Source organism: Mesoplodon bidens (assembly GCF_964165515.1).
Source record: "Mesoplodon bidens genome assembly, chromosome: X".
NCBI classification, from domain to species: Eukaryota; Metazoa; Chordata; class Mammalia; order Artiodactyla; family Ziphiidae; genus Mesoplodon; species Mesoplodon bidens.
In genome coordinates, this window is record NC_138163.1 from 126,132,566 (window position 1) to 126,158,993 (window position 26,428).

General features: G+C 47.0%; 1 protein-coding gene across 4 annotated transcripts in view; it reads right to left on the bottom strand.

The window, feature by feature from the left end:
• The window catches only part of NHS (NHS actin remodeling regulator), a 339,886-nt gene that overhangs the window by 100,146 nt on the left and 213,312 nt on the right, over positions 1-26,428 (bottom strand). Inside the window, exon 1 of one of the 4 annotated variants that reach the window (XM_081223248.1) lies at positions 767-1,117. The exons of the other annotated variants lie outside the window; for them this stretch is intronic. Coding sequence (XP_081079374.1) covers positions 767-800 — 34 coding nt within the window. The 5' untranslated portion in view covers positions 801-1,117. Of the gene's footprint in view, positions 1-766; positions 1,118-26,428 lie in introns of those variants that run through there. 4 annotated transcript variants of the gene reach the window in all.

The following is a 26,428-nucleotide window of genomic DNA, read 5'->3' on the forward strand; positions in this document are numbered from 1 at the left end:
TTGTGTGGCTGACCTTATGCAATGAAGAACTATCAGGAAGCGGGGTTTAGGACCAAAGAAGTCAAGATGGCCCCGAATAGGTTAAGGCCATTGAAGGTGGAGTAGAGACTAGACATTGGGGAACTTGGGTCTGGGGACTCCCAGTTCAGGGCTGTTTGGGGGCCACAGGGAGAGAAAGAAGTCTGTGTGTGTGATCTCAGGATGAGGGCAGGATACTGAGGAGTCCCAACAAGACAGCGGGGGCGGGGTGATGGAGGAGAAGCGCGCGGCCAGCAGGCTAGGCCCAGCGCCAGCCGGTGCAGGATGCGGGGCCGAGCCTATAGCCTCCCCCAGCCGCCCAGGCCAGAGCCTGAGAATCCTGCCCTGACCGCACCTTGGGATACCCTCTGGGCCCTCTTGGAAGACACGCCACCGTCAGAGCAGAAGAGGAGGAGGAAGAAAGGCTTGTCCTCTCTGTCTTAAGTGGTCCAGCACCTCAGAAGGAACACAAAGCTGCCAAGTTGGCCAGCCAGAACGAACAGCCCAAAGTCCCCAGAGCTTAGGAGCCGCTGAGCACAAACGTGAAGGTCATCCCTGAGGGTCAGGCATGGCCTCCCTTGCTCACGTCTGTTCCTGTGAAAGGGCTCGCTTTCTTCTCGTTCCCCCCAGATTAGGACGCTGCTGCAGTGCGAGCCCCTCTCCCATCAGGCCGGCCTCCTCCCCCCGCCCCCCACGCCAGCTCCCCTACCCCTTTGTCTTGCCAGGAAATGCTGCAAACCCCAAATACCTGCATTCTTGGGCATGCAGCAGGCGAGAGGCATGCTTGGCTTCCCGCTCCGCTTCCTAAGGACGGGCCTTTTCTTTCATCCAAAGCCCTCTTGGAGTCCCAGGGAGCTGAAAGCTGATCTGCTTAAGTCGGCAGGCAGAGCAGGGGGGTGGGAGGGCGAGAGAGGGCAACCTTCAGCAAGGAGGGTGGCACATTTTCACACAACATCTGCGCTGCCTCCGGGACTCCCCCCTGGAGGGGGAGATGGTCTCACCCAAGTGCTGGGCCAGCTGCTACTCCCTCCGGGGTTCACTTGAATGGCAAATCAGGACTCCAGGGCAGCCTCGACACACCCTGTCTCCAGAGGAGGGGCTTAGCTGCACTCTCCTTCCTCAGCCCTGGAGGAGTTCCCAAAGCAGTGGTACTTTTTTACAGCCTCCCTGCTCCAAGTGCAACACAGGCCAGGGAGTCAGCAGCACTGGCCTCACTTGGGAGCTTGCTAGAAATGCAGACTCTCAGGCCCTGCCAGTTGGAGAAGCTCTGCCACGTGCCACGTGGCTATGGCAACCGTTAGCACGCCGCCAGAGACAGGAAGCTGGCCAAACACTAACACTCAGGGAGCCACAGCAGCCCAGACCCGGTGCCAACTGTCCAGCCGCGAGAAGGGATACACCCCATCCCATCACCCCACGGCTGCCCCACGTTGCTTCCCTCCCCCCACCCTCCTCACCAGGCTGGGGCTGGTTCCCTTGGCTGTGAAAAAATGCTAGGTTGGTGCGAGGCTGAGCCGTTCAACAGGTCTGCAAATATTTGTGCACACGCTGAAAGGATGAGGGGCGGGACACAACTGAAGTTTGCTCTTTGCAGGTTGCAAATCAATATCGGATCCCCTCCCAGCCCCAGCGCACACACCACCTGTATCAACATCAGACTCTTGCGAGGGCAATAACAACAGTAATAGTACATGGCAAGGATCTGCGAGCCCTTTCACAGACATCAGCCATCCTGGAGCCTGTTCAGATGGTCCTCTTAGCAAGAAAGGGAGAAGTCAGAGACTTCGAGCGCTTTGCTCTCCCAGCCTTTACGTCACCCCAGCACACGCTTCACCTCCCACCTGAACCCAGCAACTGAATCCACGCACAGAAGCTGGAGGGAGGAGAGAAGGAAAGGAGAGAAACGAAGGGAAGGTCCGAGAAGAGCGTTTGTTTCGCAGTCCAGAGAGAACGCCGAAACAACTAACAGAACGGGGGCGACTTCGTGTCTGAAGAGGAACTGCTGGGTGCGAGGCTTGGGGTGTGTTAGGACGGCCCAAATCAACAGAAAGTCTGCCTGGAACCTGGAACCTGGAGCCAGACCGATTCCTCAGCCCTCCGAGCACCTGTGAGCAGCATCAGTGGCTGGCCTGGCCCTCGTCTCCTCGAATCCTGAGGGCTGGAGAGAAGGTAGAGGGAAAGGCAGCCAGGGAGGAAGAGGGAGCAGAGAGAAAGCAAAGGGCGCGGCCCTGGGCTTTCCTGGGATTCGTGCGGGCCCTTAAAAGCGCTCACGGTGGGCTTCTGAGTCGAAAACCAAGCTAACAAAGTATTTAAAAACCTTTGGATTCCCAGTCTTGCCTCAAACAACAATCACTCATAAAAAGACTCATGGATGGAAGGAAATGAGGCCGTTGTTTTATTTTCTATGGGAACTCGTAAGAGTTTTTAAAAGGCTAGTCTCCTTCTCAGCCCTGTTTTTTCCCTTCCAGTGACCCCAAGCTGAAAAGGAAAAATATTTGCACTTGGTGTTTAAAAACCACAGTGAATTAGCTTTTGTTGTTCATGGCAAAGCCACTATTTAGCGGCCCAGAATCAAACCAGATGTCAGGGAAGAAAGAAGGCCCCGTATCCTGTGAACTTGCCTTTCACCTTTGCAGAAGGGCCGAGGGGAAGGCTGGGCTGAGAAGACAAAATGGAGGAAGTTCAGTGGTCGGCAAACCTGCCACGTGGTCCTGATGGAATTGCTGCTTAGCCCTCTGTGGGCGTCTGCCTGTGGGACTAGAATGCAACAGCTCTGGGACCCCGGATGCACAGTGCCTCTGGACTTCCGGAAGTTTCGTCTGTGGACAGTAGGCCAACAGCACTATTCCCACAGGTGGCAGAGACCAAGGTGAGCAATGGAGAAGTATGGAGGAGAGAATTAGGAGACAGAAAAAACACAAGAAGAGGTCAGCAGGACTTGCTCGGACACTCAGTCTATCAGAGAAGGTGAAAAAAAAAAAAAAACCCGAAAAGGAAAAGAATATATGCTCTTTCTGCAGCCTTCCAGGAGAGTATGAGCACAAGATGAGTGTTCGGTTTTTTCAGTCTTGTTTCTCTTCAGCACATCACCCACCACAACTCACAGCTCAAATCAGGCAAAAAAAAAAAAAAGTTCCTATGGGGCCTAGTCTGTTTCTCAGTTTCCTAAATCTAGCAGCATAAGAAAACAGGAAGTTCTCTCCACACCAGGACCCTTTTTAACCACTCAGCAAACATTTACTAAGCCCCACCTCTTTGGTCAGTAAGATATTTGGGTGACACCAGAGGCCTTGGCTACTATTCCTGCCCATGAGAAGTTTACAGCCTATTGGGCAAGACAAACATGTTCAGGACAACCACCATAATAATGGCGATAGGTACCATTTTTCAAAATATAATGATGTGCCACTGACTGCGCTTTCCATATAGTATCTTATTTAACCCTTACAGTAACCCTGTGCAGTGAGTTTTATTATTCCCATTTTACAGATGAGGAAACTGAGGCTCAGAAAGCTTAAAGAACTTGATCAAGATCACACACCTCTTAAGCTAGCAGGAGTCTTTGTTTTTTTCACTGATGAAGCCCAAGCGCCTAGAACAGTGCCTAGCACATAGCAGGTGTTCAATAAATATTTACTGAATGAAGAAAGCAGCTTGGGGTGCAAGGGAGGGCTTTCTGGGGCCTTGGAGATGAGCTGTGAAGCACGGCTGGGATGTCTGCAAAGAAGAGGGTAAAAGGCACACTGGGAAGAAAACAGGAAATGAATAAATGAACCTCTAAGGAAACACAACTGTTTTACAAAATAGCAAAAATAGCAGGAGGGAGTAGCAAAAGAGCAGGAGGGAACAGTAGTTAAGAGAGGGACCCTTGGAATTCCCTGTGGCGCAGTGGTTAAGAATCTGCCTGCCAGTGCAGGGGACATGGGTTTGATCGCTGGTCCGGAAAGATCCCACATGCCGCAGAGCAACTAAGCCCGCGCGGCCACAACTACTGAGCCCACGCGCCACAACTACTGAAGCCGGCGCACCTGGAGCCTGTGCTCTGCAACAATGAGAAGCACGTGCACCGCTATAAAGAGTAGCCCCTGCTCACAGCAACTAGAGAAAGCCCCCGCACAGCAATGAAGACCCAACGCAGCCAAAAAAAAAAAAAGAGAGAGGGACCCTTGAGTCAGAGAGATTGGGGCCCTGCCGTGACTCTGCTGCCTATGAGTTATGTGAACATGGCCAAGTCACACAGTCTCTCAGTGCCTCATTTTCCGTATCTGCAAAATGGTGATAAGGATATTACCTACTATGGCAGAAACTGTTCATTTCCTACTAAACCTTCCATATTTGCCTTCCCTTTCAAATTCATAAGACCTCAATTTTTTTAACATCTTTATTGGAGTATAATTGCTTTACAATGGTGTGTTAGTTTCTGCTTTATAACAAAGTGAATCAGCTATACATATACATCTATCCGCATATCTCCTCTCTCTTGCGTCTCCCTCCCACCCTCCCTATCCCACCCCTCTAGGTGGTCACAAAGCACCGAGCTGATCTCCCTGTGCTATGGGGCTGCTGACCTCAATGTTTTAAACTGGGTCCACTGCCAGACAACCAAAAGGCTCCATGTCCAGGCTTCCCTTGTAACTAGGGGCTGCTATGTGGCCAATGAGATCAAAGCAATTGTGCTGTGGGATTTCTAAAAAGTCTCTTTAGAACACAAGAGCCATGCTCCTTCTTTCATTCTCCTGTTTGGGCCAATGATGTGATGGCTGGAGCTCCAGTAGCCACCTTGGACCGAGAAGATAAGGGCCACAAAGATGTGGAACCAAGAGCTGGAAGGAGCCTTGGTCTCCATACCAGCCTTGAACTTCTTTTACATAAGAGAGGAATAAAGTTCCATCTTTTTGAAGCCTTTGTTAATCCCCAATGGATATATTTATTTACCTCAGAGAGTTGCTGGGAGGATTAAAAAGATAATACAGACCAAGTAATTAGTGCTGTGCCTTATACATAGTAAACACTCAAACAAATCTTAGCGATAGCAAGTTTTGCTGCTATTCTTATCACTATTATCATCATTATTGTTGCAAAATCCAGAATGTTCCCTTATTCTGCATCAGGCTGAACCATCTTCATTCAGTTATTTAATTAATGAGTTTTTTTAAAAATTCCTCAGTATTGTGTCTTTCACGAGAACCTGTTCACGAGTCTTTCTATCTCAGGGTCCCTGATAACAGAACAAAGTATTTCTCTCTGAATTTCATCACCAAATCATCCACACAACCAATAAAAGAAAATCTAGGCCTCTTAATGAAACAGGGAGGGGAGGGGTTAGGACGTTAATACTTCTGAGCATGGTGACTGGAAAGCCTTAATTAAATTCTAAGTTTGGTCAAATGCCCCTTTTTGGAAAGCTCCATGGCAACTCAGTGCCTCAAAAGAGACTCCTTTTTCCCAACCAGACAGACCTTTACGTTTCAGGACACACACGAAAAAAATGTAAAGATACTATTTGCTTAAAAAGTTCTGAGAGTCAAGCATAGTAGGCTGGACTTCAAGAGCCTTGCCAAGAACTGTGGATCCTTTTACTTAAATCTCCCCTTCTTAGTGCCTTTCACAGATTGTGTGGTTTGTTCCCAAACTCAATCAGTAAATGTTTCCTAAAAGATCTAAGGAAGGAAATAAATGCCATGAGTTAGAAGGCGTGGTTCCCATTGGTCAAAGGACTGGCTGCATTCAAATGACCAAGGATCCACTTAGGAAAACTACAGTATCTCAGGCGCCACCCTAGACCCACTGAATCAGAATCTCTGGGTGTAGGGCCTAGGAATCTGTATTTTTACAGCTACCCTGGGGATTCTGATGTGTAGTCAGGTTTGGAACTGTTCTGAAATGCCCTCCCTCCCCCCAACTCTCTCTTAGGTTGGGTTACTTAGAGGCGAAGTCTACGATGGGGATTCTTATTCAAATGAAGTATGGAGGGGGTGCTCTCAGTGGAGGGGGCACAGGGAAGCAGGATGCAGCTGGGGGGTGGGCACGGGACTCGGCAAGGATGTGGCCTCAGCTGGAGATTTGGTTCAGCCTGATCCCGCAGGGAGCTCTGGAATACAGGTTACACCATTTGGCAGACAGCAAGTCTCTGGGGAAGGCAGCTGTAGCCTTCAATGGCCAACACTGCCAGCAGCTGGAGGAGCAGTGTGCCAGCTGATAAAGGAGATATGGGCAGGGCACCAGCAGCATCCACTTCCAACTCCAACCTGCTAGACTGGAGTGGAGTTGGCCTTAGTACTTTTGTGGCTTTGCTCTTCATGGAAGCCCTCACGTCTACACTCCCCTTGCTGACTTGGCCTGAGTTTACCTTTTACACAAGGGTCTTGGAGAAAAGTTTAACCTGTAGGAAGGTTTTCAGAATCCGATATGGTCCTTTCAAGGATCAGAGCACCTGAGTGGGCACACCAATTACCAGTGCATCTGCTGGGGTTATCATTTGTTTGCTAAGTTGCGCCAGGAGCTGGCCCAAAGTCAACGTCCCAGAGTCCTTCTCATGAGCTCCAGCCACATTCACTCATATGTTCCCGAACACCCACTCAGGAACTCCAGCCACCTGGCGGTCCATCCCCTCTCTCTTCTCCCCTGACAAATCAAGATGCAGGCTCCAGAGCTTCCTTTGGCTTGTTCTCAATGACTCCTAAATAGGTCAAATCACTTTGGAGACTGGCCAAAAGCTAATTTTGTATTCACCACTGACCTGTTTCTTTCCTCTGGCACTTCAGGAAAAAGTTGGGTGAACGCCTTTTCTCCTTGTTTAAGTCCCCGCCCCCTGAAGCGAAATCTGCTGCCCAGGCCACCGTGATTTATTCAGAGCTACTGCTACCTGGTCAGTGGATTGCTACCCAAGCTTGCTCGCTGCCCATCTGCTGGGTTCTTGTACATACGTGCACATGTGTGGAAAATTAAAGGCCCAGTAGGCCCCAGTTGGAGCTGCCTGGCCCCAAAGCTGTTCCAGTCCCCAGCAGGCTTAATGCCAGGGTCTGTGGAAGGAGTCCTTACCACGTGGTCAAGAAATGGGGAGCATCAATGATAAAGCACACCTCAGTTCCCCATCTCTCAGTTGCTTTTCATCAGGAGATCAGCCAAGCGCAGTGTATATAGCGCTCTATCCCCCTAAACAGCCCCACCGCGACTCAGTCTCTGCTCTCATCAAGGAAGTGCCACCATTTTGGTTTCTTATATTGGAGCAGATTTCCAGGAAAGGAAGCAGAGAAGGGAGTGAGGAGTGCTTAAAAAAAAAAGGGGGGGGGGCTTCCCTGGTGGTGCAGTGGTTGAGAGTCCGCCTGCCGATACAGGGGACACGGGTTCGTGCCCCAGTCCGGGAGGATCCCACATGCCGCGGAGCGGCTGGGCCCGTGAGCCATGGCCGCTGAGCCTGCGCGTCCGGAGCCTGTGCTCCACAGCGGGAGAGGCCACAACAGTGAGAGGCCCGCATACCGCAAAAAAAAAAAAAAAAAAAAAAAAGGGGGGAATAATATGTTTTCCTTTTGTGGTTCATTCAAATCCAAGTGGAAGCTCAACACTTCCCACCAAAGTCTGGAGCTAGGAAAATGAAAAACCGAGGCCTGGCTTGACTGTCTCTCCAGAAGCTGCTCTGTGGCAATGCCTTTATTTAATTGTAAGATGTCAGTCTCTCTCTCGGTCTCATCCCAGATTTCATCATTTGTTTTGTTTTGAGACATTTAGTTGTTTTTCCTTTCCTTCATAAACTGAGAGCTCCGTGCAGCTGAATCTGCGTGGCAATCTGGCCCTACCAGAAGAACGGAAGTCATGATTCCTAATAGGGCTCTCCTCACCTGCCCGCTAAATCTGAAGCCACCATGTCAAGTTTCCTCATGGTAATAATATAATGATGATAAAATGAATATTCTATTCATTCAGCAGATATTTATTGAGCACCTACTAGGTGTCAAGCATTATTTTAAATGCTTTGCATGTGCTATTGCAGTTAATTCTCACAACTATTCTATGAGCACAGACTCACCGTCTCCCATCACTCACATCCCAAACCCAAGTTAATAATGACGCAGGACCAGGGTTGAAATCCCAGCTACCCACAGGAAATACCTGTCACTTGCTTTGCTGAGTGTTTCAGGAGGAACATTTATGTGCAGATGGAGCTGTGTGTGTGTGTGTTTTAAGTCCACGGGTGTGTGCATGCATGGGTGGCTACATATACACTCCTATGTAAAGCTCTCCCTTGAGCCTGGATAAGTGTTTCCCATTCATAATAAAGTCGAAAACAAGACCTTAACCTCCTTCACCTTGCATGGCTCCCCACTGCTGTTTCCACAAACTGGCAAGGGAAAGCCACTAACATACCCCTCTGGCAAGGCTGGGAACCCTCCCCCTGGGCCTGAGCTGGCCCTCAGTACCAGAACCTTCTACTTGGCAGGGGCTCCAGTTGACAAGAACAATTATCAAGTACCTGGATCTGAATAAGGAGTCTAGGATAAATTCATACAAATGCAAATGTTTGGGGAGAAGAGGCCGGAGTCTGTTGAGTCACAAGTAGGGCCCCCAAGTTTCCATTTTGGGTCTCTTTACCTTGCACGCTGGCACTCCCTCCTCCTCTCCGACCCCCTCGCCTTACTGAATCAAAACTAACCATTCCTGTTTTACCCCTAGGTTCTTCATGACATTTTTTTCCTTAAATTCCATATATATGTGTTAGCATACGGTAATTGTCTTTCTCTTTCTGACTTACTTCACTCTGTATGACAGACTCTAGGTCCATCCACCTCACTACAAATAACTCAATTTCGTTTCTTTTTATGGCTGAGTAATATTCCATTGTATATATGTGCCACATCTTTTTATCCATTCATCCGATGATGGACACTTAGGTTAAAACAGGAATAAAGACACAGACCTACTTGAGAATGGACTTGAGGATATGGGGAGGGGGAAGGGTAAGCTGTGATAAAGCGAGAGAGTGGCATGGACATATATACACTACCAAACGTAAGGTAGATAGCTAGTGGGAAGCAGCCTCATAGCACAGGGAGATCAGCTCGGTGCTTTGTGACCGCCTGGAGGGGTGGGATAGAGAGGGTGGGAGGGAGAGAGGGAGGGAGGGAGGGAGGGAGACGCAAGAGGGAAGGGATATGGGAACAGATGTATATGTATAACTGATTCACTTTGTTATAAAGCAGAAACTAATTAAAAAACAAAACAAACAAACAAACAAAACTAATCATTCCTTACTTTGATGCTTCCCAGCTCCAAAGTGAAAACACCTCATAATGGTTTAAGCATTAGCCTTTCCTACTGAATTTGCATTTTAATAGCAATTACAGGCCTAAGGCTGAAAGGATAAACCTGAAAAGTCAGCAGGTGGAAGAGAATTTGGGCACGGAAGGGGAGGAGAAACTAGTGGGCCTTCTATAGTTCTAGAACTAGCTAACGCTTCACTTAAGATTTCTTGGGGATCTGAGCAAAAGCAAAACTACCCAGGAAGGGTAAAGAACACTAAAGTGGTCTTAAGAGCAATATCATCCAGGGACAGAGAGAGAGCATTAGATAATCTCCAAGGTCCCTAATAGTTCTAACATTCTGATTTAACTTTTTCTTTCTTTTCATCTTTTTATGACTCTGGCTCCTTAGTGTAAGTGCTGAAGAAAAGACTTGGCTTCCCCAAATCCAGATGTGTTCAAGATGGTGGTACAATTGTTGTCTTAGGTAATTCTTGACCCTAACAGTTGAGTGTATGAATTGAAAGGCATTTTGTGGACCTGGAGACAGGAAAGTTAGGGCACCCAGTTCCATAAGGAGCCAGTGTCATTTAGTGTGAAATCACTTCAACCAGAATGGTGCTAGCCTTCACTGAGCTCCTGATGGATGTGAATTAAGTTTATTTAGTTTGGCTACCTCAGATAAGTAAATTCCAGAAGCTTTCCAGTTCCTTTCAGATTTATTAGAAATGACATCATGCACTCAGATTCAGGATTCCTGAGTGAGTCCAACACTAGGAGAATGGATATGATGGAATGATAAAACTGGCTAAAAGCTTAAGCAGTCAACGTAGGGAAGGAAGAACATGTGAAAGAGATAAAAGTCATTTTTCTCATTTGCTCACTCAATGACAAGAATCCAACACCTGGCCAGCCACAAAACTTGCAGTAATGGGACCAAATGGTTAGACTTGGAATTCTAGTCTTTTTTACTTGGGGAGTACAAGTAAGAGATTCCCCCAATGTGTCAGAGGGGGTAGCTTTTCATTCTCCTGAATGTGAAATGGTTTGGAGATGATGTATCAATAATTCACAAACAGAACAAAGTGTTGACTTTCTTTGGCTCTCTCCTTTGAGCCTTGTTAAATTACTTTTGCTGCCTTTGAGTTATAAGATGCTAACCTCAGTGCTGCATCTTTACCCTGAGTCCGTCTGGCCTGGAATTTCATTCCATTGCTTTCTTTTACCTTTTGGAAAGCACACCAATGCATGAAGACAGGAAGGCCAAGGGCAAGCAAACCTGCCCTAACTTTCTGACAGTGATGTGGAGTTCATCACTGAGAACTTAGCAAACTCTCCAGGGCTTGGTCCCAACAAGCACATCAGCCTAAGGCCTTCATGGTGGCATCCCATTTAAGCTTCTGCCATGTCCAATCAGAGAGAGATCCATTCCAGGGCTGGCCGTGGCCAGCAGTATATGTCACAGCTGCATCGGTAACAATGTGAGATTATTCTACACACGTGAAAACATCAAATGAGAGGGTCCTGGAAGCCAAGCCAAAAGGGTATCTGCCACTGCTAGCTGTGCCTGCAGGGTGCTTCTCCCAATCCCAGCTGTCTGTCAAACATCCTAACCAGCCTATGAAGGAACCCACTGTGGTGCCAGCTTTCCAGAAAAATAAAGAGGATGATTAACGTTTCCTAACCAGGCTTCTAAGCACTGAAGAACTGCAGGATGGGATGGATAAGGGAAGCAGAGGAAAAGTTGAGATCTGCTCTGCCCAATATGACAGCCACTAGCTATATCTGGCTATTGAGCACTTGAAATGTGGCTACTGTGAATGAGGAACTGAATTTTTTTTTAATTTATTTTATTATTTTTATTTTACTTATTTATTTATTTTGGCCGCATTGGGTCTCTGTTGCCGCACGCGGGCTTTTCTCTGGTTGTGGTGAGTGGGGGCTACTCTTTGTTGTGGTGCGCGGGCTTTTCACTGTGGTGGCTTCTCTTGCTGCGGAGCATGGGGTCTAGGTGCCCAGGCTTCAGTAGTTGTGGCACGTGGGCTCAGCAGTTGTGGCTCACAGGCTTAGGTGCTCTGCGGCATGTGGGATCTTCCCGGACCAGGGCTCAAACCCGTGTCCCCTGCATTGCCAGGCGGATTCTTAACCACTGCGCCACCAGGGAATCCCCTGAATTTTTTCTTTCATTTAATTTTAACTTGAATACTCACACTCCAATTGTTGGAAGAACCTACTTTTTCAATTTTTGTAGAACATCATGAAATCTAAATACAGATCAAGTATTTTGGATGCAAATTTAGCATCTAAATTGAGATGTGCTATACATGAAAATACACACTGGATTCTGGAGACTTAATACGAAAAAAGGGTGTAAAAATATGTCATCAATGTTTTGTATCAATTTTATGATTTGATTTTCATATGATGTTTTGTTGATTTTGTATGCTGAAATGATACAGAATATTTTATAAATATTGGGTCAAATAAGATACATCATTAAAATTAGTTTCGCTTGTTTCTTTTGCACTTTTTTAGGCGGCTACTAACATTTTTAAATTATGTAAATGACTTGAATTGTATTTCTAATGGTCATCGCTGACTTTGAATGAATAAAATCAAAACATTCCAAATCATTGCGTGTAAAAAGTATGGATTATAAGTCAAGAAGAAAATATGAGTTTTTAATCAGCTAAAGTGAATTAACTCATGGTGGTTTGGAGTAAGTTAGCAAAACCCCTCAGTGAGTGGGCCAACTCGGGGGCGCCGGTTCACTAGAGGTTTCCATGCTAAAGCCGGGCTGGCTGGCGTGTTCTAGAACAGTGGTCCTCCAGTCTTGGTCAGGGGACGCCTGGGGTGTCTCTGAAAACCTTTCAGGGAATCTGTAAAGTCAAAACTATGATCATAATGATACAAAGACATTCCTTGCCTTTTCTACTCTCATTCTCTCCTGGGTGACATGTGATACCATACCAGCTGGAATGCAGAAGCAGATATGAGAATCCGGCAGTCTTCTACTAAGCCAGACTTCTATGCAAGATATTTGCAAAAAAAAGGTAAAAGAATGTCAGTCTTCTCACTTCCATTCGTCTTGGAAAATATAATTTTTTTCTTCAAAATATTTTATTTATAAACACGTAGTATATACAATGTAGAGCATGTACTCGTTATTGTTAATTTTGAAATAAACTACCAAGTAAAATTTTTTTACTTCTCAGTTTTAATTCCTAATAAATAAATAAAGATTGATATTAACTCATAAGAGCTAAAGCTCTTTGGGGTCCTCAATAATTTTTAAGAGTGTAGAGGCGGGACTTCCCTGGCGGTCCAGTGGGTAAGACTCCGCGCTGCCAATGCAGAGGGCCCGGGTTCGATCCCTGGTCGGGGAACTAGATCCCGCACGTCACAACTAAAGATCCCGCATGCGACAACTAAGACCCGGCACGGCCAAATAAATAAAAATAAAATTTAAAAATATATATATAATTTGCAAATATTAAAAAAAAAAGAGTGTAGAGGCATCCTGAGATCCCAAACATAAGAGAACTGCTATTCTAGAAGGACTTGGTAGCACGTGCTGCTGACGGCCCATCCCATAGCTCCCCGCCCACCTCGGGGTCCTCCTGCAGTTGCTGTGAGCACTTTCCCACTCAAACACCTGGTGCGTGCCCAGGAGGACGAGGAGAGCGTGCACACCGCTGTGGGGCCGTCTCCGCCTCACGGGGGCTCCCTTCTTCCTTCCTGGAGAGCCAACAACACTGGGCGGAGGCCGTACAACAGAGGCTCCCCTCTGCCCCGGCACCGGGCCTCACGTGGAGCGCTCCCGGTCACCTGGCCTCTGGCCCCAAGTCTGCCGCCCGCTCGACCTCTCAGACCTTCCCTGAATCCGCAGCCAGCAGGACCGCGACACCCATCGCATCCTACGTCTGCCCGGATCCTTGTGGCTGGGCCACCACGGCCACTCAGGGGCATCTCTGCGTCTGCCCCGGTCACCCCCCGTGCCCCAAAAGCCTGGAGATGATGCCCGGGTGCGGACACATGCTGCCTCAAGCCTGCGCACGGTCACACCGTGAAGTGACGTGACAGCTGCCCTACGTTCCACACAAGGTTCCATGAGCCCTGACTCTGGTCTGGGCGGAGGAGGGAACGTTGCTTCGGGATGACCACAGACACAGTTGGGAGACTGTCTTCATCCCAGACAGACCCGTTTTCTCTCTTCAGCTACTGAGAAACGTTTGCCCAGACGCCAGGGCTCATAAGCATTCGTGGGCCTTTAGGGAGCCCTCGACTGGGGATGGATCACGGTGCGCTGGAATCTGCTTGCCGGAGGCTTCAAAGCCAAGGTCTGTTTTCTCCTCGTATTCCCAAGACTCTGAAACCTCTCCTGGCCTCAGTAAATGAAATTCGGGAAGCGGATGGAAGGGTGGAATGAGACCCATGGACTGGGGCCTCCTCACGCCTTCACCGGGGCCTGAGGAATTCACATGTGCTCAGCGAGACGGCCAAGGTTGGAAACCGAAACAAAGCGGGAGGCTTGTGTGTGTTTTTAATTGAAGCTGAACAGCTGCAGCCCACCCAGCCTCCACGGGGCCTCACACAAAAGAACAAAAGCTATTCTCTCTCAGGTACTGAGGGCTATTATACCAGCTCCGACTGCCAGTTCTGGAAGAGGCGACTCGCTTCACCCTGAGGGCCGAGACAACTTACAATCAGAAAACGTTACAGTTCAAAGTACTCTTCAATCCAATCCCCTCATTTTAGGGACGAGGGAAAGGAGCCTGGATCACACAGCTAGAGGACGGCAGAGTTCGGACCTAAACCCAGGCCGCAGCCAGACTCCAGCGGCGCCTGACTCATCGGTGGGGTTCAGGGCCTGAGCCATCCTTCGGGGCTCGTTCCTTAGAGCTGCTGAAGAGGGATGAACCAAGCAGCAAGACCACGTGAGGGGAAGGGGGAGGTCTCTGCGGAGAAAAGTCACTGGCTAGAAGCAGCGTGGAGACCAGAAGAAGCCAAGATGCGGGCAGACCAGAATCTCATACCAAGTGAAGTAAGTCAGAGAAAGACAAATACCGTATGATATCACTTGTATGTGGAATCTAAAGTATGACACAAATGAACTTACTTACAAAACAGAAATAGACTCACAGACATAGAAGACTAACTTATGGTCACCAAAGGGGAAGCGGGGGGAGGGATAAATTAGGAATTTGGGATTAAGAGATACACACTACTATATATAAGACAGATAAACAACAGGACCTACTGTATAGCACAGGGAACTATATTCAATATCCTGTAATAACTTATAATGGAAAAGAATCTGGAAAAGAATAGATAAATCTATATATATTATATCTATATATGAGATATACATATATATATATCTGAATCACTTTGCTGTACACCTGAAACACTGTAAGTCAACTATACTTCAATTAAAAAAAAAGATGGAGGCAGACTAGCTTGGAGAGGCAGAAATGACTCTTCAGCATCTTGAAAAGGAGACGGGCGAGGAAGGCAAAAAAAAAAAAAAAAAGAAAGTCAGGTGTCACCTAAAATCAAGTGGCTAGGGTTCAGAATCTGACCTCGAACTTCCTTTCCTTGTGTCCCTCCTCTTCGTTAACTTAACATCTGATTGCTTCCTCCGAACGCGCTCCTCTTGTCTTGGCCTAGCCACATGTTCAGTTGTCTCCTGAATATTCCCTGCCGGTAAGGCTACGGGTACCTCAGATTCGCCACGTCCAGGACCCCTCAGCCTCCCGTGCACAGCCTTTCCGCCCCAGGGGTTTCCCGTCTCAGAGGAGAGCACCCCCATGTCTACATCCACTGCCCAAGCCAGACACCTGGGAACGCCTCAGTCCCCACATCCTATCTATTTCCGGACGCCATGAATCCCGTCTCCCAGGGAGCTCTGACACTGGCTTCTCCCTTTCACAACTTCTGCCCGTCCCGCTACGCAGGCCTCCACTGGGGGCTTGGGGCGCGGCAGTTTCTGCACAGAGCGGCCGATGGGATGCTCTTCCTGAAACACGCAGCTCTTTTCTCCCCTCCACTTCCAGTCTTTCTCATGCCTCCCACTGCTCACAGGCCACAATCCAGACTCTGGAAACAGCAAGCAAGGCTCTCTTTCTCTCGCTGTCATTCCCTTTGCGTTCCCACCCGCCTCCTTCCACACCAAACACACTCTCTGCTCCTGGCACTCCAGCCGTTTTCCTAGTCCTTGACAAGCTACTCTCTACCCTCAGGGCCACATAAAAACCTTAGCGTGTCCCTTTGCCTAGAATGTTCTCTTCCCTATATGGCTGGCTCCTTCCTGTCATGCAGGCTTCAGCTTACATGTCATGGGAATACCTGTTTCCCAGAGGCCTTTCTGACCACTGACGGAATCTTCGTAACCTGGGCATTTTCAAAAATGTTGACCTCTTTGGATTTTTTTTTCACAGAACATTATCTCCATCGGACATTTTCTTGTGTGTTTATTGTTGGTCTGTCTCCCACTTGGAGCACTGGGCCATTCTTTGTCTTGCACGTCACTGTGTCCCAGCATCTGGAAGCAGGCTCTGCGCCCTGGAAGAAGCTCAATAACTGCTTGGCAAATGAATGCATGAAAGTGTAAAACATCAAGATCTGTCCTGGGCCTTAAACAAGGTGACTTGGCTCTAACTTCTACTTGTATGTTTGTTCGCAAATGTATTCACTAAGGGACTTGGGCCATCAGTGAACTGAGCTCCAGCTCTCAAAACCTCATGGCGGCTGAGAAAAATGAAACCTGAAAATAGATCCTGCTCTTGTTTCTAAGACAGTACCGATTTGTGTTTTGACTGTGCATTAAGCTGAAGTCAGTTTACCTCCTTAAGGTTCCTGTTTTTAAAAAGGAAAAAGTCTATCCAGCCTGTCTCACTTAAGTGGTCTGAGGACCAGCTCAGGATGATCCTAAGGCTATTGCTCATCCCCGATAAGGAGAATCACATTGTCATTCACTGCCTTCATCACTCAGTCAACAGCACGTATCTGCCAGGCATTGGACAGAATGCGGGGGGGGGAGGGGACAAGAGTGAGGCAAGTTAAACAATCTCTGCCATTTCATGTGGTCTACAGGGGGAAGAGAGGCAAGTTCAAGAGCGAGACGTTACCAGCCAGTGGGGTAAGAGTCTGATGAAGGCACACGGGCGGTGACAAGACCACACAGTGGGAAGCATGGGAGGCAAGCAACCCAGACATGGCTGGGAGTTGGGAAAGTCTTTTCAGAGAAAACAAAATTGAAGCTACAACCTGAAGCCCTTGGTGATTCATATGGATTTCTGTACCCTCCCCACCCTCCTCTGGGCAAGCTGCTTACTGAAATGATCAGTTTCCACTACATGAAACTGTCCATGGTTGCATCTGCCCCAAATAAAAGGTTGACTCAAACCGGAAAATCACAGTAACCATGTGGCTTCATTGGACATGGTGATCAAAGAGCCACATGGCTCATTGGTTACGCATTTTCACAACCTACTGTTCCACACCAGCAACACGCTCTGCCTGACCCGTGCCCCCTTGAAAGCTGTGGAACGTGTATAAAGAGAGTATTGATTCTCTGCTACAACTATAAGAACATTAGTTAGGGTAGGCTAACTTGTGTCACAAACCCCCGAACCTCACTGGCTTTATACAACAAACTTCAATTTCTTGCTTGTGTCACACTCGGGACAGTTCAGCTGAGAGGCCCTGCTCCACGCAGTCACTCAGGGAACCAGACGCCAGCACTGTGGTCCCACCATCCCCCAGGGGCCTGGGGTCCTCCACCAGATTCTCTGTTCCTAGGTAACGGGCAAAGGAAGAGAGAGTGTATGGAGGATGGAAAGGAAAGATTTTAAGGCCAGGGCTGAAAGAGGATTCGATTACTTCTGCTCACATCCCATTGGTCATAACTCAGTCACAGGGGTCCATCTAACTACAAGGAATGCTGGGAAATGTAGTCTATCTGTGTGTCTGGGAAGAAAGGAAAATGGGGTTGGGTGAACACCTAGCATTGTCTCTGCCACAAGGACACTTAACAGTGAGAAAAAATACAGAATGGGTCAATGCAGTGAAAATAGAGCGGTGGTATTGTGTAAACCAAACCATTAACCACTGACCACAAAGAATTAAACCATGAGTGACTGCTTTTTCCAGTTGGTGAGTTAATCCTGCTTACTCAAAGCATTTTCTCTTCCAGTTGACAACTGGAAACAGTTATTAATTGGTGAAAATAATTTTTTCCATCTAATGTGCAGGATGTAACCCTAAAAATGTTCATGTGTGTAAAATTAGCAGAAGAAACGAATGCTTGGCCATATTCTCCAGAGCATACCTGACTCTGTATCTAATCACTTTCTCAAGGGATATTTATTAAATATGTCAAGCCAAATTTAAGCCTGCACATTACATGTCTATATTCCAAAGTGAACACATAGAAGGCCATAATTTTTCTCAGCCTGTTGAAAAACCCAGCACAAATAAACACACTTAAACATACATGGTTCTCTGAAGATATCTATTTGTACTTAAAGAAATAAAAGTTTGCAGAGGACCTTGCAATCTTCTGATGAAAGTTGCTCTGTAAGCACAAAGCATTATTTGATGTTGGAACAAAATCATGGAGCAAGGTGAAAGACTAGGAGATGCTGGGAAGAAGCCAAGAATTAAGGATGTAGATTTGGCTGCAACTGTGCCCAAGAAGTTTTCATATTGGCAGCACTGTGCTAACTTCTAAAGTAATAATGATTAAATATACTGAGGACTTACATATCATCAGCTCCTAAACAAAGCCAGAAAAATAGATAGCTCCAAGGGCAAGAAATGTGTCAGCAACACACCATCACAGATCACAAATCCAGACCACCCTCAGGATGGTTATTTGGATATGTAATGAAATAATTGACAAAAGTGATTCCGAGGGCTGTGACTCAAATGTGTCAGCAGATCTGAACGGCTCAAGTTCATGGAGCTTGGTAGCACAGAGGCCTGCACACATTTTTTACATTAAGGAACAGATGGAAGCTGTAATTCCCGCCATAGCTCAAGGATGCCTTGCACCCAACAGCAGCAGATAATAAGCTCATTTGGGGAGAAATTTGCCATTTTCACGCAAGAGCTCAACAAACTGCCGCTGAAGTACTCATCCGACTGTGGACAGCACACTTCCTCGAGGGAAAGGGACGTCGCACCTGTTTCAAAACCCTTAAGGGTCTAGAGTCACTTTAAGTTTCCCCTTAGGCCTCAAATCTCACATCAGAGCCAGCCATGGGGCCGTGCCTCACACTCACAGAATTCTGGGGAAGTCAATTCCTAACCCCGGTTTCCTAGTATAAATAATGCCGAATGTTTTCACGGCTTTACATGAGACACAGCGGCTAGATACTGGGTGAGGTGACACACCTCAATTTCCTTTGTTCCAGAACATTTTTGCTCTCAACTTTTCAAGCTTTAAATTGGTCTCTGGGGTACCATTCAATGGGAAATTTGAAGGAAGGGGAAAAGATATATTCGGCTATTTTGGATTTGGAAAATATGCTGTTTGGCTGAGAAAGACGTTTTCCACATATTTGGTCACTCCAAAGCAGTTCAGCACTGAAACTTCAAATATGTTCTAATCTGATAAAAACCGAGAGCATCGAAAAATATGTCATCCCAGTGCTGCGGATGATAAAACACGCAATCGACACGCGCTGTCAGACGCTGGTGTAGACCTCGACTGCACAAGGAAGCACAGATCAGTGTGGTTGTGTGGGCCAGCTGCTGTGTAGACACAGACCCCAATCCTCAATCCAGCCTGGCCAACAAGCCTGGGAATTACACGGGTCATTTCACCCCTGGATTTTCAAGTGCTTCATCGGCAGAATCCTATTACCTTTCAGGGCAGCCCCAGGAAGCCAGCAGGCAGCAGGCCCCAGTTTCATGAAGAATCTGGGGGCAAGGCTGGCTAATCCGAGTTCTTTAATAGCTCTCTCCCTCACATTTTTCTTTTTCTAAAATTAAGCTGTAGAGGAGGAATGAGCAAAATGATACTCAGCAAGCTTTGTACCCGAGGGCTGCGAGTCTCAAAATGGTAGCCATTAGCCACATATTTGGCTATTGAGCATTTGAAATGAGACAAGTGCAACTGAGGAATGGAATTTTAAATTTCTATTTAATTTTAATTAGTTTAATTAGTTTAAATTTAAAAGCTGCTGTTAAGTTCACTTACTGGAAAAATTTTAAACACATTTCGAAGAACGTGGATATGTGAGTCTACTTTTTCAACTGTGAATTTTATGAAATCTAAACACAGATCGAGTATATTCTGATGAACATTTAGCATGTGCATGAAGATGTGTTGTAAGTATATAATGCACATGGCATTTGAAGACTCAGGACCAAACAATGTGAAACATCTCATTAATAATTTTTAAATAATTGTTGCATTCTGAAACAATAATAGATTTGATGTATTGGGCTAAATAAAATATATTATTAAAATTAATATCACTCCTTTTTGCTTTTCAAGTTTGAGTAGTAGAAAATTTTAAATTACATCTATGGGGACTTCCCTGGTGGCTCAGTGGATAAGACTCCGCGCTCCCAATGCAGGGGACACGCGTTCGGCCCCTGGTCGGGTAACCAGATCCCACACGCATGGCGCAACTCAGGAGCCCACGTGCCGCAACTCAGGAGCCCACGCACCGCAACTAAGACCCAGCCCAACCAAATACATAAATAAATAAATAAATATTTTTAAAACATTACATCTAAGGTTCACATCGTACTTCTATGGGACGGTGCTACTCAAGAGTAGCAGTGGATGCTAACCCCCCTTTACCTCCCACACGGGGCTATCATTCACTCACTCAGTTCATTTATCAAGCTCTCCTTAGGGCCTGGCCACTTGCTAGATGCTATAGCAGGGCCCAGAGACAAATGAGACATCAGCCCCAGGCTTGCAGTCTAGTTGTTTCCATGCATGTAATTAACTAACTAGGTTGTTTTCTAGTTAATTATTTCAGGTTGAAATAAATGCTGAAATTGAGCTCACATCAAAGGGCTCCAGAAGTACAGGATGAAGACTGATGAGTGGAGATCAGGGTGGGCTTTCCATGCGGTAGCATGTAAGATGCACCTTGATAGACTAGGAGGCTTTTATCAGTGGGGAAGGGGGAGGAGGCATCGCACATGATGGAAACAGCCCGAGCCCAGGAAAGGATGTGGGTTAGTGCACGGTGTGTTCAGGGAATGGTGAGGGGGTAAAGGAGGGAAGTCCTAAAGGATGAGATTGGAAATGTCCAAAGAGGCCAGATGATCAAGAACCAGGTACACCAAACGAATCATTTGGGACCAGTGTGGTTTTCAAAGACAGGAATGACAGGCTCACGGAGATCAGAGCATTTTTCCAAGCGATAAGTGTCTGCAGCCTGCCCTGGGACAGGGGAAGGAAAAATGGCAAAGAGGGGGCATATTGCAAAAGGCACTGTGGAGGAAGACCGGGCTATCGTGGCAGTAAGGGAAGAGAAGATGGAGTTAACGGTGGTGTCGTGAAGCAAGATCAAGGAGCATGGGAGGAAGAAAACATTTGACACGATGTGTTAAAAAGCAGCACTGCAAACTCTTTGGAAGAAAGTCTGGGTTAACACAGGACACTGATAACAGACCCACAGACCCATGTATGCCTAGTGCTGGCCTTGGCTGTTACCAAAAGCTTTTAACACACAACGAAGATGGGAAATTGCCAAGGGGGGGAAATCTTCTTTTTGGAATTTCCTGAGTTAATTTGCAAACAGGAGGTAGCATGAGTGTCGATTGTTGACACTTAATACGTGAAACATTGGAAATAAAACAAACACATGTTGAGCGTGGGTGCAAGAGTCCTAACAATACACCTATAATCAGTTGAAAGTCAAAGCTCTGCCCTTGGAAAATGTAACCCACTGTGATGAAAGGATTATGCAATTTTTGCGGGGTCAAAATTATCAGAGGGATTGCTTGTACAAGTGGAACAGACACCAAGTGCCCCGGCTGCCCACTCCCACAGCAACAGGAGCTCAGGTTTCAAATGCAAGCTCTTGGCCGAGCCCTCAGGCAGAGGTTCTGTGCTTTCAGATTGGTTTTGGCTTGAAGCGAAGGCAAGCCCCTCCTTCTGCTCTCTGAACCAATTCCAGAGTTTACGGCTGAGCCCTGTGGCCCCTTGTCTGCTGACCATGTGGGGAGCTTCAAAGTCTCTTCGATGTGATTATTTGTTCTGTCAACAGCTCCATGCCTCTGAAAAGTGAGGGCCACTGCTTCTAGTGATCACTCATCCCGTCTCTCTCCCCGTATCACTTCTCAACAAGGCAGACCTTCTTCTGGAGAACGCTCAGCATTTTAACAGCACCTCGCCACCCCGATCAGTACTAACTGTACCAGGCGTCTCTTTTAATCTCACAAGAACAAACCAAAAACTGTGTTCCTGCTCCCACCCCCCAAAGAAAGTGCATACGGAGCGAAAGAGAAGGTTTACCAGCAGACAAACCACAGAACCATTCATTAATTCCATTTCACGGGAGCTCTGGGAGCTGAAGCTTCTTTCTATTTTATCCATTATTTCCAGTTGTCTTCAATAGACTCATTGGTCAGAATGATCCAGTCGACCATTAGCCAAAGTGAAAGTCCCAAGAGCTTAACTTGGTTCTTTGCATTTATCCCACTGTCACAGTCAACCTCAAATACTCCTTTCAAAGGACATCTTGAGAGGAACTGAACAAAGCCAATGTCCTGTGGAGGGGAAGGGTCTTCTATTAGGGGAAATTATGAAACAGAAGGTGGGGTGCTTGAAACATGGACTTGGGTTGAAGTCAGACATCAGGGATCGTTTTGCTCTCACTGCTGTGCCTTCAGAAACTCAGTTTTTCAAGCTCTAAAAAGGGGGCTGGAAAATGCTGCTTTCATCACAGGCGAAGGCAGAAAGAAAGAGCACTTGTTCAACACATATAACAATCAGAACAAGTAGAAGGTCTAAAGGAAATGAAGCCAGGTCTCCAAATGAACCGAATCTGGGGGAGTTATTACTTTTAGTAAAAATGGCCATTCAGATCTTGATTCTGGAATCTGGAAGCACTGCAACGCTACCGTAAAGACGGAGAGTGAGACTCCGCCCTCACCAGCCCCTTAGCACCGGCAGGTTTTGGTTCAATGTCATTACCATGACATTCCTATGAGATGTATGCAAGAGTGATGACAACACTGGTTACTTCTGAAAAATAATCACTCAGGACATCTATACGGCATACCTATTACCCACATGCAGCTGAGGGGATGCATCTACTCGGGGAGATGAGACACGCACATGGGGGAAAGAAGGACTTGCAAGGCTGCGTCTGAGGGTAACCAAGGGAGTGGTACAGGCGATTAGAGCTGTAATTTAAGGGGAGATCACTTCCAGCTGTGGAAGCCCGGGCTGGCCTGGAGAAACGAGTAGAATTTGGTTGGTAGCGACAAGAGGAAGGCACATAAAACATGGGAAACAATGGCCAAGAAGTGGGAAGATCCAAGGCATTTCCAGGGTGCAGTGGAGAATGGCACAGCAGTCTGGGCATAAATACGGATCTACTTTTCCATCTGTAAAATGGGGATAATAATTACCTTCCTCATTGGATTGCTGTGAGGATTAAATGTGATAAGACGTAAAAAGTGCTTTGCATGGGGGCCGGTACAGGAAAAACACTCAACAAATCTGGGGGCAGAAGGGCAGTGGCAACCAAACGGAACAGAGAAGGCGGAGGGGGGGAGATGTTCCCAAGGGAGGCCCGTCAGGACCTAGCTGCACATGGGGCAGAAAAGGACAGGGAACACCAAAGGTGGCTCTGAATTTTCGGGTCTGGGAAGTGGGAACATGGAACCTGGGGGAGGGGGCGGAAAGGGTGTGTTTCAAAGACCTGGTGCTCAAAGTGCCACAAGGCGACGTTTGTCTATTTCAACAAGATGAATAACCATGTTTTCACGATAATAGCAAGCACCCAAAGCTTCATGGGGAAATACACAAAGTAAATTTGGTGTCTGAGTCCATCTGATTTGAATTCCTGCTATTTGCTCCAGTTAGGTGATGCTGGGTACTCTGGAAAGACCGTGCTGTTTGAAATTTTTCATAATAAAATGCTGGGGGCAGGGGAAACAGTCCTAGAAGAAACTGTTGTTGAATCTCATTGACGGACCACGCATCTATGTCCTCCTGAAACTTAAATTCTAGTTTACTGCCAACGCACAGGATCCGAACAGCGATGGAGACTGACATCATTTGCTTCCCTGACAGTTCTCTAACTGGCCATGTCTATGCTCCCTGAGAACATACAAATCTGGCAAGGTCCCCTGCTTGATGGCTGCACAGTGTAGATTTGAAGATCCCTGCCTTTCACCCCCAAGGGGACACACTCTTTCACACCTTCACGTAGAAACCAAGAGAAGTGCTCTCTGCTGGTGAAACAATATTTCAAAACTTAGCCACTCAGGCTTCCCTGGTGGCACAGTGGTTGAGAGTCCGCCTGCCGATGCAGGGGACACGGGTTCGTGCCCCGGTCCAGGAGGATCCCACGGGCCACGGAGCGGCTGGGCCCGTGAGCCGTGGCCGCTGAGCCTGAACGTCCGGAGCCTGTGCTCCGCAACGGGAGAGGCCACAGCAGTGAGAGCCCGCGTACCGCAAAAAACAAAAAACAGAAAAAAAAAAAAAAAAAAACGTAGCCACCTGATAGACTCTCCTCTCTTCTTCTAAGTACCTGGGTATGGATAATTTGGCTCGTGTTTGCTGAAAATATTGCAAGTTTGAGAATTCTGCCCGACTGTCTTCCCTAAATTCCCAGTGAATGGGAATTTAAATGGAACTAACATTGCTGGGTCAACTTTATGATGAAAAACCCAAGCAAGGTTCTATCAGGTAAAAAGAAAAACTTTAAAAAAGTGTTTCTTTCCCTGTGATAGTTCTTCCCCTCAACTTCTGTTTTAAACCAGGGAATCAAATGTTACGTGTGAGAGCCTTCGGCTGTCCAAGAGCCCAGTTTGCCCTCTGATGTAGGTCCCTGGGTGCCTCTCTGCAGGCACAGCCCTGGGCCTGAGTGCAGGAGAGGTGCCTCTAGAATAAGGAGAACAGAGGCAGGGGGAGGAATCCAGTGAATCGCACAGGTTTCCCCTCCCCTCCACTGCGTTCACTGGCTTCCCTCACGTAAATGGAAGTCTGGAATTAGTTCTTAAATCTGACAATGTGCCTAATGACAGGATACGGTTGGAGATCAAATAACCAACCAAAACAAGGGGTCTGTTTCACCTCAGCCACTCAGCATTTTGCTTTTATCTCCCCTATTTGTTTCCTGATAACTTTCAAAGGAGTTGGCTGATTCTGATCAAATGTGGGGCATGGCTAAAGGGTTTCAAGATACATCTTAAGCTCAATTTGTGGTTCCGCCAGCCATCCTGAAACAAAACAGTAGCCAGTAAAAGTTCCTAAATGGGCATATCTGCTGTAATCTTTAGCAGACTTCACCAAAGTTCATACATGAGGAGCGGTTACAGATCTATGTGATTACACGGAGTGAAGTTTGCAGATCGCAGACGCACGAAGGGATCTAAATTCACTGCATACAATGCCTTCTCACAGCCTTTCCAGAAACGAGCCGTTATCTCTGCTTAGACTAGGGGGAATGAAAGCCTTAATGAAGAGGGACAAAGTTACATCACTTTGGCCATATCCTGTGAATGATTCATGAGAGAAACAGTTCAATAGATAGAGAATCGAGCCCAGTAGAAACAAGCAAAGCTCCAGTAGCTAAATCTCTGCAGTGGAAACAGGATCTTCAAGAAGCAACGCAGCCACTGCACTGATAAATCTGGATGTTAGCGAAGAAATTGTTCGGCCTGACATATTGGAACGAAGTCTTTATCATGGCGGCACCAAAGGACAGCTTAGAGGGGTGTTAGTCCTCCAAATCGCCATCAACTCTCACCAAAACCTCCCTGAAATGAGCAAATAATAATTCGGCCTCTCTAAACCATTGAAGTAGCGTTTGAAATGAGAACAAAGTGCGTAGCTACGCGTTTTCATTAACCATGTCTGTTTTCTGCATTTTGTGTTGATCAGTATTGGGCGGCTGGTGACACCACTCATGTAGGAAGTAAAGAACTGTGTTCTGGTAATATTTCTATAATGATTTATTTTATATTTGTCTTTTTCCTTGCCCTATTTTTATAAATCTGTAATATACGATTCCGTTAAAAGCAACGTGCTTCCTATGCAATAGCGCTTCCAGAGAAGCCCCCTTCCAGCCAGGCAGTCATCTTTACGTCCTCTTAGGTAGAAACTCTGCAGTCACCATGGGACCTTGGTTATCTGATTGGATGAATGAGGAAAGTCAGTCAAGTATAACAGATCATTAACCACTCAGAAAGAACTGAAATAGAGAAGACTTCATACCCAATTGTAGGGCTGGAATACCATGCTGATGGGTTTCCAAGCACCTTCTAGAGCAAGCACCTCCAAAGTCTCCTCTCCAGGGCTGAAAATCCCATTTTCACCCAAGGCTCATGCATCTTAGTTAAGAATGTCCACTTCCACCAGGTCCACTGAGCTGGAATCCTCAGAACCATCTTCATCTCCTCCCCGCCTTCCGAATCCAATAACCAGCCACTCTGGATCCTATCTGAGAATGGCTCTCCACTCTATCCATCTCTTTCTCTCCATTGCCTCAGCTGCTGCCAGAGGCCAATGGTCCCTGTAACTGTCATGGTAACTGTTGCGTCCTCACTGGTTTCCCTGACACTGGTCCATTTCTCCCCTCTGCTCACTCTCTCCCATGCCTGTAAATGTCATCTTCCTTCAAATCAAACCCTGCCATCACTTACGCGCTAAAATAAACTTTATTGGCTCCCTGGTGCTTACAGAATTAGGTCTATTTCTGGCATGACATTCCAAGCACGTCAGAACATGACACCAACATAGATCTCCCATTTCATCTCCTATTGGACTCCCCACCCCGATCACCACCATCCAAACTCTATGCTCCAAACACAAGGCACTTGTAAGTCCTCCCTCCTGTTTCGCACCTTGGGGCTTTCACTTACTGCACCTTCTGCCTGGAATGCCCTGTGTCATGATGAACGTCTACTCATCTTTCAAGACCCAGATCAAATATCACTTTCTTCTTCCCACTTCCCTGATACCC